At 35.5% G+C, this 18,751-nt stretch overlaps 1 protein-coding gene across 1 annotated transcript in view; it reads right to left on the bottom strand.

Annotated features, from left to right (window-relative positions):
* The window catches only part of LOC113522424 (ammonium transporter Rh type B), a 35,056-nt gene that overhangs the window by 3,004 nt on the left and 13,301 nt on the right, over window positions 1–18,751 (bottom strand). The window contains 7 exon segments of the mRNA XM_031911067.2: window positions 2,831–2,995; window positions 3,659–3,816; window positions 3,819–3,852; window positions 6,499–6,611; window positions 8,183–8,357; window positions 9,462–9,604; window positions 11,361–11,552. Coding sequence (XP_031766927.2) covers window positions 2,831–2,995; window positions 3,659–3,816; window positions 3,819–3,852; window positions 6,499–6,611; window positions 8,183–8,357; window positions 9,462–9,604; window positions 11,361–11,552 — 980 coding nt within the window.

Below are 18,751 nucleotides of genomic sequence, written 5' to 3'. Positions count from 1 at the left end.
CTCTGTCCCTTTCGTGTTTCTACCGTGAAGCAGTTGTGTTTGCATGGCTGTGTTTCGGTTTGAAGGGTGGGATATGGCACGAATTTACTGGGTACAGAAAACAATGGGTGGAATAGGAACGTATGGGTATATAAGGGTAGGGGAAATAGGGACGTATCCTGATAGGATGTTTTGCTAGTATTGGTTGTTCATACCTCAATTCAGAAAAGTTAGTAAACAATCCCCCCCCCCCCCCTCCTGTTCATCATATCATCATCATTATAACAGCCGGTAATTATCCACTACCACAGATAATTTAATACTATATTAGTGCCCCTACTGACCATAGGGGGGATTGTTAGCAATAGAGTTTAACAGCCCCATTGCTAGCAATATGCCCTAATTTTTTTTTGATGGGTGAAAATGCTATGGTAACTCTGCCTGCGCTAACGGGATACGCTAACGGAGCACCAGTGAAGGGTGATAGATGAGAATGAAAACAGGCCAGTTCGCCCATCATGATGAATTCATCAGGAATTAACCTTGATAGTTTCCAGGGGGAACCGCGAGGAGGTCGACCTGGTTGGGTATATTGTTAGCAATGGGATTCTCAGTCTCCATTACTAACAATCCCTTTCCCCCCAATATGCCCTAGTAGGTCGACTTCCACGTTGTTCCTCTTGGAAACCATCGTGAACAATTCTTATTGAATTCATCACGATGGGCTAACTGACCTGCTTCATCCTCACCTATTATCCTTCACTGGTGCCCCGCCAGTGTATACCGATAGCGCGGGTGGGGTTACCATTCCATTATCACCCATTAAAAAAAAACTACTGCCCATTGGGAGGGAGGCGGGGTTCAGTAGATGCCGTACCTACTTAGCAGACGGTTTGGCAATCGAAGTTAGGCTTTTGTGATGTTTTAAGAGAGATGCTGCTACACATCCGTCGATTATTAAATTCCCTTAATCATCTCTTACGACACCTACGGAAAAAGAGGGGGTGATCCATTCTATGCCGGGATTACACGGTACTGTTCACCACAACAGTCGACTAATGTCTTCGATTACTCTAATGTGGAGCTACAGTTACGACTGTACTACAAATATTATTTGCAATATTTGGTCAAGGACAAAATAGTTTACCGACAGTGGGACCAGAAGCTATTGTTGGAATAAAAAGGGCATCGCGCACTTTGGTCATTATGTACAATTCAGAGTAATTCAACACGAGCCGACCGAGAGGAAACTTGTTCGCATCGCCGAACCGCTACTATTCAATTGAAGGTTATTATTTTATCAATATATTACGTATATTTCTAAATAATATTGAAATATTGTCGGCCAATAGAGATTGACTGCAGGAGGGTAAGTTTACAGAGCAGACAATGAAATAGAGGTAATATTAATTACACTGTTGTGGAATCTCAAATGGGATACAATAGCTAATTTGACCTTTAACAAATTAACAAATTTGATAATTTTTTTGTAAGATTTTTTAGTTAGTACTAATATTAGGCTGAGATAATGTTACTAACAAAATGCGATGTTGTAGTCTCTAATAAAGATATTATTATTAAAAATTTTAAAAACCCTCAATACAATAGTTTGATTAATTTTCTTTTATATAATACTGTGGTACCGTTATTTATATATATATATATATATATATATATATATATATATATATATATATATATATATATATATATATATATATATATATATATATATATATATATATATATATATATATATATATATATATATATTTTATACCACTGAGGTGGCAAACAAGCATACGGCCCACCTGATGGTAAGTGGTTACCGTAACCTATGAACGCCTGCAATACCTGAGGTATTACGCGCGCGTTGCCGACCCTGAAGAAACTTCTTTACCCCCCTTTTGAAGAACCCCATGCTGTAGTCTCTCGGGAAAACCTCGGCAGGGAGCTCATTCCATAACCTGATTATTATTATATATTACAGTGGTATTTTTTTTTTTAAATGGGTGATAATGAAATGGTAACCACGCTTGCGGTAACGGTATACGCTGGCGGGACACCAGTGATAGATGACTGATGAAGATGAAAGCAGGTCAGTTAGCCCATCCTGACGAATTCGACTAGAATTAACCACGATGGTTTCCAGGAGGAACCACGTAGAGGTCGACCTGACAGGGTATATTGCTACTAATGGGGTTATTTAATCCCATTACTAACAATCCCTTTCCCTCCTACTGTGGTATTTGTATATTGGTGGTAATTGTGGTTTGATGGGTAGAAATGGAATGGTAACCGCGCTCGCTTTATTGCTATACGGTGGCGGTGTACCAGTGAGTAATGATAGATGAGGATAAAATTAGAATTTTTTTTCTGTTAGTCCTTTCGTGAATATAATATATTACAGTAGGTGGTTTTTTTAAATGGTGATAATGGGATGGTAACTCCATCCGCGCTTACGGTGTACACCGGCGAGGCACCAGTGAAGGATGAAGCCGGGCAGTTAGCCCATCGTGACAAATTCAACAAGAATTGTTCACGATAGTTTCCAGGGGGAATCACGTGGAGGTCAACCTAATAGGGCATATTGCTAGCAATGGGGCAAATTCCATTGCTAACAATTCCTTTCTCCTCTTACAGTAGGTGATTAGGGCATTTACACATAGGCAGAGCCTCTCATATATATTTATATGTTTATTTCAAAAGCAAGAATAGTCAGATTGACTTACGCGTATGAATGACTTGCGTAGGTACTTACGAAATTTAATAACACACCTATTTTTGTTGAGAATTTAAAATTAGCTTAAGAATTTTTCAATATCGCCCATTCCTATAATTGTAATGATACCTTGGCCATTCTAGGGAAGACGCTGGCTAGTCCCGCAGCCCCGTAACTGTCTTGCGTGGCAATACCAGCAAATAGTACGGAGAGGAGGCCAGAGTACACTCCTGGCATGCCATGTAGATTGTTCACACCGCACGTGTCTGACACGCCAAGCTTAGTGAGGCGCGGCTGTGAACAAAGCATAACTATAGTCTTTTTAAAAAAAATATGCAGTTTAGAATGGTAAACAAACTGACGGCCCACTTAATGGAAATTAGTAACCGTTGCCTATAGACATAACTAGTACTATGGACATAACAGAGTATACTGTGCCGCCCATGATATACTTTATGCGTTACCATTCCTGAGGAATATAATGTTATGCCTTTGTACCCAGTAATTTCATTGCCATATCCTAGTTTTAATACTTTTTTAAAAAATTAGCAACGCATAAGCAAAATCTCTGGTGTTGTTAATCTTAATACTCTGCGCTAATCACTTATCATCAGATGAGACAAATGCTCGATTGTCTCTTTCAGATAAGAAGTTACCACAGGGAGACTTTATGCTAAAAAATCTAGCTTGGCCATCTCTGCTCTACTCGTATTTCTACTGTGAAGCAGCTATATTTGCACGGCTGTGCTTTAGTTCAAGATAGGCAGTGAAATTACAGGTGATGAAGGCATAACACAGTAGTTTTCGGAATTGTCAACGCATGAGACGTACCATGGATTGTTATAATGTATTTTGTGATCTTTATGAAGTTGTTTATGACTGTAGGCGACGGTTACCACTTATCATCAGGTGGGTCGTCAGCGTGTGCCGTTGTAAATATCATAAAAAATAACTGACTGTCAAATATGTATATCCAAGTACGCTGATGATGCCCGCGCCAATGCCTACGGCGATGGCCCCGCCAGGCCCGATCTCCATATTGCTGACGGAGCCCACCGCGACGCCGCCGGCCAGCGTAGAGTTTTGCACGTGCACCATGTCGAACCTTCCGTGGTTTTGCTCACTGCCGACGACAGGATGAATGTTGTGACCTGGTAATGTTAAAAAAAAAGATGTATAATTCATTTAGGGGTGTCAAACTAGTGGATAGCTTTATAGCTTGTTTCAATAGAACTCAATTAAAATATAAACAAATGAATACTTGATTCGAGCGAACAGTTCATTGCTGCTCAGTAATAGTATATAAATGAAAATCAATTCATTAAATGTTTCGATTACTAATTCAGTTCAGAGAGTGATTTTGTGATAATTTCAACAAAAAAATGTTGCCTTATTAGTAAGTTTAATTGAAAATAACTGTAATTCGCCCGTTTTTTTGATATGGTAGCGATATTTCCGTAAACTCTGAACCAATTTATAGCGTATACTTTTTTAATAGAGATTATTAAATTAATAATCCTTATTAATCAGCTTTAATTGTCCGGTGGGTGTTTTTATAATGTACCGTACCGGCTGGCAATACTCAAATTGTATTTTTATAATAGCAACATTTTCGTACTCTTTTAATAAACGCCAATAACAGCGGGTTTGCATTACTGTTTTTTTTATCGTGACGAAAAAATAAGAAGCTGCAGTAGTAAGCACATTGATTATGCAAATAATTGAAAAATAGAAGACGCTTTTTAATTTCCATGCTCGTACTTGTCGTCGTCGTAGAATTATAGAAGCGCGTCTATAATTACGTGCACTTTATTTGACTTTATACTTCACTCTTCTATGTAGCGGTGCAGTGTTGCCGTAAATTATAGTCGTAACAACGCAGTACATCTGTATACAGGTTAATATATATTTAATGGGAATAGGTATTAAATTTTAGACTACACAGCAGATTGCACGACCACGAAGAGGCAAACATTTCAGTACTATAATTTCGTATCTAGCTGCTGAGAATATTAGCTCGGTTGAGTTATTATACTATTCATATAATTAAATTCCGCTCATATTATGTCTGGTGAGCGAATTAGGCAAGACATGTTATATTTGGTTATAATAAGATGAGGGTAATTAAGCAGATTACATTATTGCTTCTACCTACAATTTCAAGAATTGTTATAAGAAATTGTTAGCCACTTTTGTAATTTTAAAGCTTGATCAAAGTTTTATCTGTTTTTTTCCTTTCCTCTGTGGAATAATTTGAATTTAATTGTCATTGTACAGGTTAATATAGATTCAAAGTTCCATCAAGTGTCAAGACACGGTTGTATGTACACTTTAGCAAGTTAAAAAAAATCGATTTCAATCTAGATACAATTATAGTATGAAAGGAGTACAGAAATATTTAAAAAAGCCGGTCAAGTACGAATCGGACTCGCGCAACGAAAGTTCCGTACAAAATCGTCAAGCATATTTTTTTTAAATTACTACAATATTATGGTTTTCTCATTTTTTTTTTACTTGTGCTACATGATATTGCTTCTTCGCAAATTTCCTAATTCTAGGTCAACAGGAAGTACCCTATAGGTTTTGATTCCCTTTGTGAATGTCATAATATGCGATATAAATGGAACATTAACAACGGCCGTATATTTTGATTGCGTCGATTTAGAAGCTTGATTTTTTTCATTGCTTTAAGTGATTGTAGACCTGAGTATATGATATCAATTTCAACTTGATACCTTTACGCGTTCCGAAGAAAAAAGGACTTGACAGATGGACTGACGAACTGACGGACAACAAAATGCTCCTGTAAGGGTGCCATTCTTTTCTTTGGAGGTACAGAACTATAAAAAGGGTTTTATAAGTTAGATTATAATTTGTGAAGATAGTGGGCGCAACGCACACTATTAAACAGTTAAATTACATACTGTCTGAAGTCCTTTAAAAATAATATTTATATTAATATTTCATTACATTCTATTTTAATATTTATTACGGTAAAAAAATTTCATAACTTTATAATATAGTCTATTTTTTAGAAACTGTCTGCAAAGTAAACATAATTAAGTTGTAAATAAGCATTGAAAAAAAAAAGATAATATCAATTGAACGAAATGAGTACTTGAATGAATATCAATCAATATAGTCTAGACTAAAATATAATGTTAGGTAAATAAAGTAAGAAGGCCATGTGTGGTATATTCATAAAATATATGTTATTATTTCAAGTATATTTGATTGTTAATCTCGCTAACGAAATGACTGAACGGAATTGAACGAAGAGATATGTTGTGTCCAGTCATTGTACAGTATCTAAAAAATTGATAATAATAGGTATCAGTATTATTAGAGAAATATAATAAATTTAATGTAATAAGTAGTTTAAGAGCACAAACATATATTCCGTTATTATTCACATTTTTTTTATACAACTTAAAATGACAAACAAGCTGACTGCCCTCGAATCGTCCGTCCGTCGTCGAATATCCCACCCTTCAAACCGAAACACAGCCATGAAAACACAACTGTTTCACGGTTGAAACACGAATGGGACAGAGGTACCCAAGCAATCGACTTTTGTACAAAGTCTCCCTCACATTAACTAATTTAATATTATTATTATATGAATGAATGGCCTAAAATTTTCCAGTCAAACTGATATTCAACTTTTTTTAATATTGTACAGTCACTAGACCCCGGCACTATAGATAGAGAGATAAAATTTTGTTTTTAAGAATTTTTTCTAATTCAAATGAACAGTACCGCGGGATACAACTAGTAAATGATAAGTTTAAACTTACGGTACTAGCGGCCAGTGACAAGTATGTGTTGATGACAGCTTTTTGATACTCTACATCTGTGTTGGCCAGCCCCGAATTGAATGATGGCCAGTAAATCCAAAGGAATATAGATCCTAAAACAAGCAGGATTATGTTTCGTAATAATAGTAATTTATATTGTGATAAAATTAATTTGAGGCCAATATCTGGGTAAATTGATTGCAAAAATAATTACCAAAATCGATTTGGAATTAGAGAAGAAATGGAAAAAAGAAAGTTTTAGAAATAAAGTTTTAGGGAAAAAAATACCTTCTCAATTTTAGAGTCTATTAAAAATATCAAAGAGTGAAGATTGTACTGTATTTAAAAATTCAATTTTTAACTTGTCTCTTAACTATAAATTTAAATATAAATTCATACAAAGCTTTCAAGGATTGAAAACACAAACTTACTGTTTCATTTATGTACTTGAATAAGCCTTTAAAAGAAACTTATCCCTTCGATTCATCATCGTCATCATCATACCAGCCTTTAACTGTCCACTGCTGAACATAAGCTTCCCGCTTGAGGGATGCTGCCAGTAGTTAGCACGCTTGGCAGGCGGATTGGCAACCACAATCAGGCTTTAGAGATGTTTTAAGAGGGACGCTGCTGCCCATCCCTCTCCCTTAGTCGGCTCTTATGACACCCACGGGAAAGGAAGGGGTGACCTATTCTATGACGGGACCACACGGCCATCCCTTGATTAGTTTTAATTATTTTAAGTTACTAAACAGAGTCATGATAACACTAAATAAATCGAAATTCAAATATAGCCTGGGTGTTTGCTAATGGAAATTGTTTTTCCATTAAATTATGGAAATTGAAAAGTTTTTGGTTGACGTCACTGTGAGATGAGTAGGAGTCCTAACACCTTAAACTAGAAGGATTTTCCAAGAAGCACCGTTTTCAAATCGACAAGCTATGAATACCTTTTGAATTGTCGAAATAATGTCTGTTATTATTACAAAGTTTTAGGTTCGTCCCAACAGACAACCCTGAATGGCAGACTGTTGAAAATAAAAAGAATTTACCAAAATAGCTCCGCCACTTCCCTCTCTTTATTTACTTTGTAAGATGTTGACATACTTTTGAACGGTTGAGTAACAGATTGATATTTGGTTTCTAGACATTTCTAAGAATTATTGGTTAGATATTTCTGAAACTCTTCGAAATAACTAATACTTTAAATATTAATAGTTGTAGCACTTCAGCTGCCCGCTAACGATATGCTTTTTAACTATATTGGGTTGACTGGAAGAGATCTCTGTCAGAGATAAGTCCACCCTTGCTCACAATATTTATAAATTCATTAACAATGTAATTTACAATTTACAAATAGCTGAGAATTATACAGCTAATAGCTGGCATTCTATTTTTGTATTTTGCAATGCATGCTGCAACTTTGTTTCCGCAGTGAGTTTTCGTTTTTCTCTTGGGATTGGAATATTTTAACTTTTGAACTTTCATTCTTTTTAAGAGATTATATTTTATTTAAAAGACCGCGTTACTTACCGAGTTTTAAAAAACATAAGACACTTTCCTGCAGTAAAAAGCATTCTATGATCATGGTTCTAAGTTCCATCACATTAAATGTTTCAATTCGTTTATTACTTTGTGCGAGATATAGTTAGTCATAGTTTTATTATATGTACTGTTAGTTTACCAATCATAGCAGTTACATCCGATACGTAGCTGGGTCCGTTTAGGTCGTTTGTTTGAACAGTTTCTTCATTTCCTTCAGTAGAGTTTGCTTTTTTGTATCTCAACGCGGCACTGACACCAAGTCCGAAGTACGCTCCAAACGTGTGTATTCCTATAGAGCCGCCAACATCCGCTGCCTAAAATTATTACCATAATGCTAATATGAAGGTTGTTACATATTTTTAAAAGATAAGATAGGAATAAGTATGTACATCTACAATAAAAAGTAAAAAGAAGTAAGAAAAGTAGGTAAAGGCTCATGATACTTAAATTGTTTTAAATATTAATAACTAGTTTTTTTGGGCTGACTTTGCACGGGTAGATAGAATTTTTTAAAATAATATATAGCTTATGTCATTCGCTGATAATGTAGCTTTCTATAGGCGTAAAATTTTGTAAAATTGGTTGAATAGTCTTTGAGTTTATTCATTATATAAAGAAACAATAAAGTATTTCCTAATATATTAATTGTTATATTAATTAACTGAAGTAATAAATATTTTGGAATCTTTTTTTTTATTAATATACCATTTACAATACTTTAATTTTTGAGTTTGTCCTTATCTGTAGCTGAAGCTTTACTAGTAGTTTTAGTAATCCACTAGCTGTATTCAGTATTAAACATATAACTCCGATACATACAATAAAGACTTTTAAATCACTTAATAATAAATTAAAACGAAGATCTTTGGGATATATCTGTTAAAATATTTGATAGTATAATTGAAACTATTGCGCTGTCTCTTGGTGTTATTTGACGGCTAGTTTCCTAATTATAATGAAATTTTGTAATTTTACTTTAAAAATTAAATAATAAAATTTTTTTCATTAACCTCATTATGTAAACATATGTATATATACGTTAAAACGCGATCAAAAACTGCTCTACTCTTTGAACCGCTCTGTGTGAACGATGAGTTATATATTTGATATTCAGCTGCAGCGAGCTTGAGCTCACTTCATACAATCAAGTGAGCTCAAACTCAAAATTAGTTTACACCAAATTTTCTTGTTGCACTATTATCAAACCAGTTCAAGGGTACATTGTTATTGCAGTATTAGCTAAATATGACCGGAATATATTCATTGATCGGGATGAAAAGCAGACTAAATATATCCATCTAATATATCATCCATTTCATCCCCCGTGTATAGGAAATTTCATATTGATAAATGATTAAAACAACAAACGACGTTGCAAATTAAACCAATCTTGTAGAAAAACAAAAGTGAAAAAGTACCTTAAAAACGTCTGACAGCAACCAAAGATTCAAACAGGCTACTGCGGTCTCAACGATAGCAATAAAAAGCAATTGTATCCCACTTGCAATGCCAAGCAGGGCTCCAAATGTAATAAGTATAGTGGCCGCCATGATGTCGGCTTCTAAAATGACAATGATAGCTAATGTAATCGATAAATATATAAAATAATAAAAGGTGTGGTATGTATCTGTATTTTCACCAGAGGGCGCTTTTATATAGAAGTCCCTTGCATACTATTCCAAACTACATATTTTCCTATCATTAAGTAACTGTATTTGTATGTCATATTTCGACATGAAAAGGTAAAAATGGCGGTGAAATTACAGATACCTTAGAATTTAGGAATAGCAACAGATGGATACGTTTTAATGAAATAACTACAAGAGCGAGCCTGACCTTATGATTAAGGCTTACGAATTGATCCCAAAACTAGTCAATCCTTCTTTAATTTAATTACAAGTAAATTTTACCGGTAGTTATTACGTTAAAATATAATGTGTGTTAATGAAACATTAAACAATAAAAGATGGATATTAGACAAAACGCACTCAAGCAAGAAACCCACACAATATATCTAAGAAATGTCGTATTTAATTTTACAATAATAACATGGTATTTTACTTAACTAAACCTACGTATGGCTGGTTTTACTTAATTAATTTTTCCAAGTTCTTTGTATTAATATTATTTAAAGAAACAGATTTCTTTTCTTTTAACATTTTTCCCAATAAATCATTGTTAATTTTTCGATGTTATTGAGATACATTATCCTCTTGTGGCGGATATGTATCTTCATCGATGTTATTATTGAATTTTGTACTTGTCTAATTTTCTTTGAGAGAGAACAAAAAGTGGAATTTTTGTTAATACAACTTGAAAGACTTGATAATGAGAGTTCTGGAAACCAATAATTTTATATTTGAATGAAGAATCACGAATTCCATTTCTGATTCATTTCTTTCTATTTTCGTAATGTTAGGTATTTTTTTTTTAAATTTTTTTATTAGCCATTTCTCGCTGGGGTTTTTATATCAATTAGAATAAAGAGTAATTTTCTTCATATTAGTCTAGGCTCGTCAATCTGTGTACTTATTGTGATTAAATTAAATTGTGACAAGTTGTTGAAGCGAGACTAAATAAATACCTCTACATTTTTTTAATTTTTACATTTACGTTAATGTTGTATTAGTAAGTTTATTTATAAATCGTATTATCATCAACATTTCATCAGCTTTTAACTGTCCACTGCTGAATGTAAGCTTCCCCCTAGGGAGGGCTGTGCCAGTAGTTGCCACGCTTGGCAGGCGGATTGGCGATCGCAGTTAGGCTTTGGAGATGTTTTAAGCGGGACGCTGCTGCCCATCCCTCGCCTCTTACAACACCCACGTTAAAGGAAGGGGTGTACTATTCTACGTCAGGACCACACGGGATATAGGATAAATCGTATCGTAGGTATTTATTTATAGACAATTCTATTCTTACTAGTATGTAAAGTTTTACCAAAACCGTGTTTTGTGTGGTAACGTAATATCACTCCTATTATCCCCAGAATATAGTATAAAGCGACAAATTGTTTATATATATTATATATATATACAATTATATATATATATATATATATATATATATATATATATATATATATATATATATATATATATATATATATATATATATATATATATATATATATATATATATATATATATATATATATATATATATATATATATTAAATAAAACTTGAAATAAAAGCCTGTATATATTACATCGCTTAGCAAGCTCCGTAGCGTTAGGTTCATTTACTTTTCTTATTAAGATGATTCGTAACCAGTAATGAAATGTGTCGAAGTAATATCAATATATTTGACAAGTACCGAGCAAGGACTTCTTGGTAATCCAGATGATATTGTTCTCCATGTAATAGAATGACTGGCACAGCAGGGCCCACTGCACGACCAGGGCGGCGAGTAGCCAGTTGAACCCTAGAGCGCTGTAGCTGTATTTCTTGAGAAACGTCATAAGGTAACCGAAGCCGATGAATATCATAACATGGGTGCCTTCGAACCCTGGAATAAATGGAAGAGATATTACTAAATATTTTATTCGTAAGTATTAATATATAAATACTATATTACTATGTATGTTTATTTTATGAATGTTTGTATGTATGTAATTACCATCTTATACTAACATATAAATAATTTTTGTTTTTTTTTAAAACGCCATTTATATGACTGACAATAATTAGTAGTACCGCATTCGAGTATTCTGACACTTCCCTATGGTAGACTGGGAGAGAATGCTTTCAGCATTAAGTCCGCCATGTACACATATTTGTACTAATGAATGAATAAATAAATAAATAAATACCCCTGCCTACTTAATGATAGTTTATGTAGTAATTGTAGTATCAAGTTTTAATTATAGATAATGAACTGTATAGCTAGTTAGCTTTATAACTAATTCGGTTTCCCTTCACAATTGTATCAATTTCACTGAAAATTGATAGTCTCGTCTTATTAATTGAGCTGACAGTAGGCAAATATTCATGAAGTATTCCACTCCGTCGACAATTAACAATCATTAATTGTACGAGGTTTGTCCGGAAAGTACGTATAAAAGTTTTTTAAAAATTTTATTTTACAATTATTCAGGTAAATCAATTTTATCCCCTTCAAAGTACTCCCCCTGTGACATAATGCACTTGTGCCAACGCCGTTTCCACTGTGAGAAGGCTCCTTGAAAGTCCTCTGGTTGTAGGTTTCTCAGCTGCCCCGTCGTAGCTTTTTTTATCTCATTTATGTCCCCCAAATGCCGCCCCCGAAGTACCAATTTGGTTTTTGGGAACAAGAAGAAGTCACACGGGGCCAAATCCGGCGAATAGGGGGGTGTTCGGTCACCGTAATGGAATTTTTACTCAAAAACTCACGGACAACAAGAGAGGTGTGGGCAGGGGCATTGTCGTGGTGAAGAATCCAACGCCCCTCTCGCGCCAATTCTGGACGAACTCGTGCCACACGAGCTTTGAGGCGTCTGAGCACATCGACGTAGAATTTTCCATCAACTGTCTGGCCTGGAGGGACGAATTCTTGATGGACAATCCCCCGAACATCGAAAAAAACAATCAACATTGTCTCGGCCCTCTCTGAATCTTTTTAGCCACTTGTGGACGGTTGGTTCCTTCACAGCATCATCCCCATAAACTGTTCTGAGATCGGCAAAAATTTCACGGCCATTCTTGCCGAGTTTCGAGAGAAACTTGATTACGACGCGCTGCTCTTCAACGGAAGCGGGCTCCATGCCGACGGGGTTTCGTTAAGAGGTAACTTCACAGATGGCGTGACAAGCCAGTTCGCACCGCACGGCGGTCAGACCAGAACTGAAGCATTGTTAGGGACATAAGGAAGGGGTCCTGCGCTTACCTGGCCTCCCCACTCCTCTTTCTCGCATTCCAGAACACTTTTATACGAACTTTCCGGACAGACCTCGTATAGTTAATTTACTAAACAGCAATCCAAACACTTGGGTCGCATCCAGAAATGGCAATTATTTGAATTTGTAGAGTTGAAATGAATAAAAAAACAAAAAGTTTTGCGTACTCCACAAAAACAACAGCGAATTTTAACAGCATAAAATTTAATACAGAACCGACTCAGAAGGCACATCAATCGATGGCAAATAGAATTATGAAAATGGTCTCAGAATGTGTGAGCAAAGTTTTTGTTCATTTTGTTTATTTATATTGATGGTGTTGGTATCATATTAGTTTTGTTACGATAAAGTTTACTTATATCTATAATGTTTTTATACAATAATTTAACACATCGTACAAATTCTCAATAATATTGCTAGGAGCTTTCATACGAACATTTCATTTAATATGTTTGTTATTTTAGGATATCAAATGAAAAATTGCAAATGAAATTGCTCAATTCATTGGGTCTTCCACAGAATGGGGCCGACGGGAATAATCACATGAGATAGAATGTGGTATTTGCTATGGACAGTCGACATAATGCTGTTTTTAACTTTTTTATCGCTACTTTCAGAAATATGTGCAACCGGCATTTCGCACTATGTTATTTCTACTACGTATTTATTTATTTATTATTACCTGTAGTTTACAGGTGATCAAACTGCAACGCACTACAGATAATTACAATTTGTACGTACATGTCAAGTTTTTTTTTTATACAACTTGGAATGGCGGCCGGCCCACCTGATGAAAAGTGCTAACCGTCGCCTATAGACATGAGCAGTACCATGGACATAATAGAGTATACTGTTTCGCCCATGATACCCCCCATGCGTTGCCATTCCTGAGGACTCAGATGTTATTCCTCTGTATTCAGTAAATTCACGCCATATCCCGCCCTTCAAACCGAAACACAGCCATGCAAACACAACTGCATCACGGTAGAAATACGAATGGGACAGAGGTACCCAAGCAATCGACTTTTGTACAAAATTTCCCTCTGGTTCAATAAATAATAAATTTTTTACAATAAATAATAGTAATAATTAACTATAAAAGATTACGATTATATTCAATTTTCATAAAATGTCAATTCTGTAATTATTTCCACTGTAGTAAAAGGAAAACAATAATAATATATAATACAATGTCAATATCAATTATAACTGAAAATGTCAATATATACATTAGAGCAAACAGAGATATATCATAGAGAATCCAGAATCTATAAGCTGCATCAACCAATTTTTCTAGCTCATCCGCGTAAATGTCAACATCGTCGTACCGAGCGAGCATATCCCCAATCAAGTGCAATGCACGATTCGTGGGTGCATGAGCTGCATGTCTTGTACGGGCAAGTGGTTTGTGTAGCAATCTGGGTTGCCGACGAGGGGCTACCATACCCGAAATATCCTGTGGGATACGAGTAGGCACCAATATGGGATTATAGGATGAACAGATTTTATGGTATGTATTAATTGGTGTTTACCTCTGCCTCGCTGGCATCACAGTGTACGAAGCCCTAGTTGTTTTGCATTTGCTAGTGAATAGTTAAGTCAAGATGACAACAATAATGAATACTAACACCGGCAGCACACCTGCAATGCCGTAAGTGTTGTGGGTGACCATGGGCGGCGGTAGTCACTTACCATCAGGTGAGCTGCATGCTCGTTTGCCCCCTGTGTTGTAAAAAAAAACACTGTATGTACCCATCAGTATTCACGCCCTGCCAGTGAATACTGGGAGCACAGGCAGGGTTACCCTTTTTCTTTTTACCGTCTGGAAAATGCTTTATGCAGACCCATACACCTTGTGGGAGGTGAATGGGTACTGTGGGAATCTCCCCGTAAGGTGGGGGTGTACCCACCAAAAACCAGACGATATACCCTCGAGGTGCCATATGTCGGAGACATGGGTTCGCTTTCGCACTCACCACATCTCTGACGGCAGCGGCCCGCCCCCTGATGGTAAGAGCAGGTCTCCTCTCTCAAGATAGGGTGGATGAGGCAGGGTTACCCTGATCAGTCATTAAAAAATATATTGTTGATTGGCGACAGAATCACGAGAGCGGTAGTGGAAGCGCCGACGATCTTTGTACAAAGTCTATCAAGCTAAATCAGGTAATTGATTTTGTGACAGTTATAAAAGAAAAATGGACGAATGGAAATATAAAGGTCATTCAAAGTTATTCCATGGAATATTTTTTACGACAATTTCTCGGTCACGTCTCACCAGGAGCTGAGGAGGCCACTTGTAATCAATCAATGTCTACCGAGATGGTAAGCGCAATTCAATTACGTAGAAATTAATCGAACGAATGTCCATCAATGAATCTTAACTTATCTCTTAACTTTAGTAAACTGAATGTAATTTCAAGAGTGTACCAAATGATCACTCTAAATTTAGCCCCTTCCTAACTTATAAGGGTTAAGTAATATAAAATCGATCCGAATATTTACTAAAGGACAGTACTTCTTCCGCCATCGTCGTTTGATACGTTTACAGACGGCGGGCAATAATGGAGGTGTAACACCTTTATTTCTAAGCATGTAGTAAACCATGGGTGTCACTGTGTATTCTGTAATGTGCATCTAGCTCTTCATGTCTAGAGGCGATGGTTATTACTTTTTGTTAACAGTGCTATTAACTTGTTTATCATTTACATACATATCTGTCACGCCCGTCTCCCATTAGGGTAGGCAGAAACAATGGAACGCCAACTCTTTTAATCTCTCCAACAACAACCTTTCTTGCAATAAAAAAAAAATAGTTTTAATAAACTTTTATTCTATTGTTATATAATAAAGAAATGAGATAAAAATATCTGCAAAGCAAAGCAGAAAAAAGACATATGCACCATTTATATCGGTGTCCGTGGGCCGTATCGATATTGGTTGGATTAATATTAATGTATTATACAAGGATTATACGTATTCGGCGATTCATCCATTTATTATTTCGTTCCTTTTAATAACCTCTAGGCTGATGAAATTACTTTGTGCGTCTATCAAAAGAGATATATCCCAGTAATAAAGGATGATTGTTCTGCGTAAGCCGGGGCGCGGGCCACGGCGCGGCGCGGCGGGGCCGTATCGATAACAATGATCGCCGTCGACGGATCTGTGCACTGAGAACCTAGCGCTCAGCGTCCAGCGTCCAGCGGCCAGCGACCAGCGACCGGCGCCGCCAACAGACAGCTGAGATATTTATGAATTGTGTCATCTACTGTTATTCAAATTTAAACTTAATAAACCTTCTCTTAAATTAAAAAATCTAGTGTAACAAGTACGTTTTGCTACACAAACATTAGCAGCTTTACTCTTCATTAAGTATACAAATTTATGACGAGATTGTTTGTAGACGCATAGGTTAAAAATATTTGAATTTAGAATGCTCAAAACTGTGTCTATAATTTAATTATGCTTCGTACCAAGCAGTGTTTATTTTTTCAAACAGATCAAAATGGCGGTTAAGATCTTTACAAAATTAATACGAAACGCACACGGGAGTAAATACTATTGAGGTACATAGTACAGTACGAATAATACGATACATATTTTCGCTTTTTGTATTCATCTGGAAATACAACATTTTATACGATTCCATAAATAGATAAATTTCTCGAAATTCCCACAAGAAAAAATTATGTATAATGGATGACAATAATCTAGTTGTAAAGTTCTCAAAAAAAAATAAGATATATAAAGGAATGTAGATACATTGTGATTATTAAATTTTGATATGTTGTTTCTTTACGTACAATTTACTGGCATTCTGTGTTCTTCCCGTGAAGTTTTCATACATAAATTATGCAGGTTAATGGTTGAAAACGAATAATGAGTATTTTTATTATGAATTTATAAATATTATGATATATAAATGTGAAATTGAGATTGTTTGCTGAGCTATTGGCTCCTTAATGGTTCATCAACCAATTGTTATGAAATTTTGTATACACAAAGTATTTGGAATAAAGAAGGTTTTAGGCTTCTTTTTTATTGACTTAGATTAATAAATATGTCACAGTCACGTGGACGAAGTCGCGAATAAAAACTAGAGAAATTAGAATGCTGCATACGCCATTACTTATTCTATCAATCTAACATTATATCAATATTCTGTAACTATATTTCTTACAAATTATATTAATTTTTTTTTACAACACAGGGGGCAAACGAGCATGCGATTCACCTGATGATAAGTGACTACTGCCGTCAATGGTCACCTACAACACCAACGGCATTGCAGGTGTGCTGTTGGCCTTTTAAAAGGGAATATGCTCTTTTCTTGAAGGTTACGAATTTGATTAAGACTCAGAATTTCTTTTCATAAATTGACTCCATCGAGAAACATTTCCGGGACATTATTTATCTAAAACAACGCACCAGTCACTGCATCATCATGTTCGAGTTACCTCGGATAATGTATCGAAAGGCCTAAACTGTGGAGAAAACATAGGCCGCTCAATTTGTATGCGATAAAACGTTCCGGTTTCATGGATGGAAGCTCTAATTATGTTTCAGCCTTGCTTAGCGATTAGAGCAAAACCCTCGCCATATATTTTAGTGGTGAGAACCTGAAGCTACAAATTAGAATTAGTTTCAATAAACCGAATGCCTGTTAAACCTATAGCTGTGGCTGACCGCCAACATCGCATATATAGTTATAATTACGCACCCCTCGCGTCCGTAGATAATCACCACATGAATAGAATAGAAATAATTTATATTCATACACAAATAAAAGGTATATTTTATGATATTACAGTGAGGTTTGAATATTGTTATCGGGCGAGAGACTTCCAAAAAATCAGTTTCAAAAAGTACTCTTTTCTTAAATAGGTTATTTCAATTCAGGTAACTTAGCAATTTGTTAGGATATAATTACTGTAATTAATATACTGCGGGAGAAATACGCACACATTAAATTATTTATATAACAGTGTGTAGACTGAAAGACGATGTAATGACAAAAATCGTAAAGGGAATGCTGCTGCGTTGGTTTATCCATTTGGAGAGGATGGATGGAATAAGGATTACGAAAGAGATTTATTGAGCAAGAATGAATGGAAATGTCAGTAGGGGCCGCTCTAGACGGACGTATGTCGACCAAATAGGCGACGTGCTGAAGAAGGGCCAAATTAAAAGTGCCCGTAACCGGCGAGCGTGTATGAAAAGATTGATGAATGTGGAAGAAGCGAAAGAGGTTTGTTTGAATCGAAGCATTTGGCGTTCCATTGCTTCTGCCTACCCTAATGGGAGACAGGTGTGACAGATATGTATGTATGTAAATTATTTAATCATTAAAGTATTGTGAAAAATTACTCCGATTTATAGATTCCAAAAGGAGTAAGTTTTAATTTGGTCTCCTTTAAAAACTTCAGTATGGAAAAATATTACCAATTAAATCATAAAACCAATTATAACGTGCGTGCACACACTTCGTCTTTTATCAACGTTTGTCGTATCTCTTTTTGTCCCTTTCGCTCCATACCTCTTATTCACTTCTTGCCTAGTTTCATTTCACGCATCTTTCTATCATTCAATTCCTATATTTATTTAAATAACTTATTGACAAAAAGAAAATGTAGGCAAAAGGCAATGATAGTAGGATCGTGCTATTGTGGTTTAGTCTTAGTACATTTGTCACGATAAGGCACCTGACCTATTATTCCTCACTAGTATTAATATAAGTAAGCCAAAAACCAATAGTGCAGGCGGGGCTTACAATTATGTCTTCAGAAAAAAAATTAATACAGTTTACGAACAGCTTCGGTGCGGGAATTAAGTT

Source organism: Galleria mellonella, unplaced genomic scaffold (genome assembly GCF_026898425.1).
Source record: "Galleria mellonella isolate WM207_F2 unplaced genomic scaffold, CSIRO_AGI_GalMel_v1 utg1634, whole genome shotgun sequence".
NCBI classification, from domain to species: Eukaryota; Metazoa; Arthropoda; class Insecta; order Lepidoptera; family Pyralidae; genus Galleria; species Galleria mellonella.
This window is presented reverse-complemented; position numbering and strand designations above follow the sequence as displayed.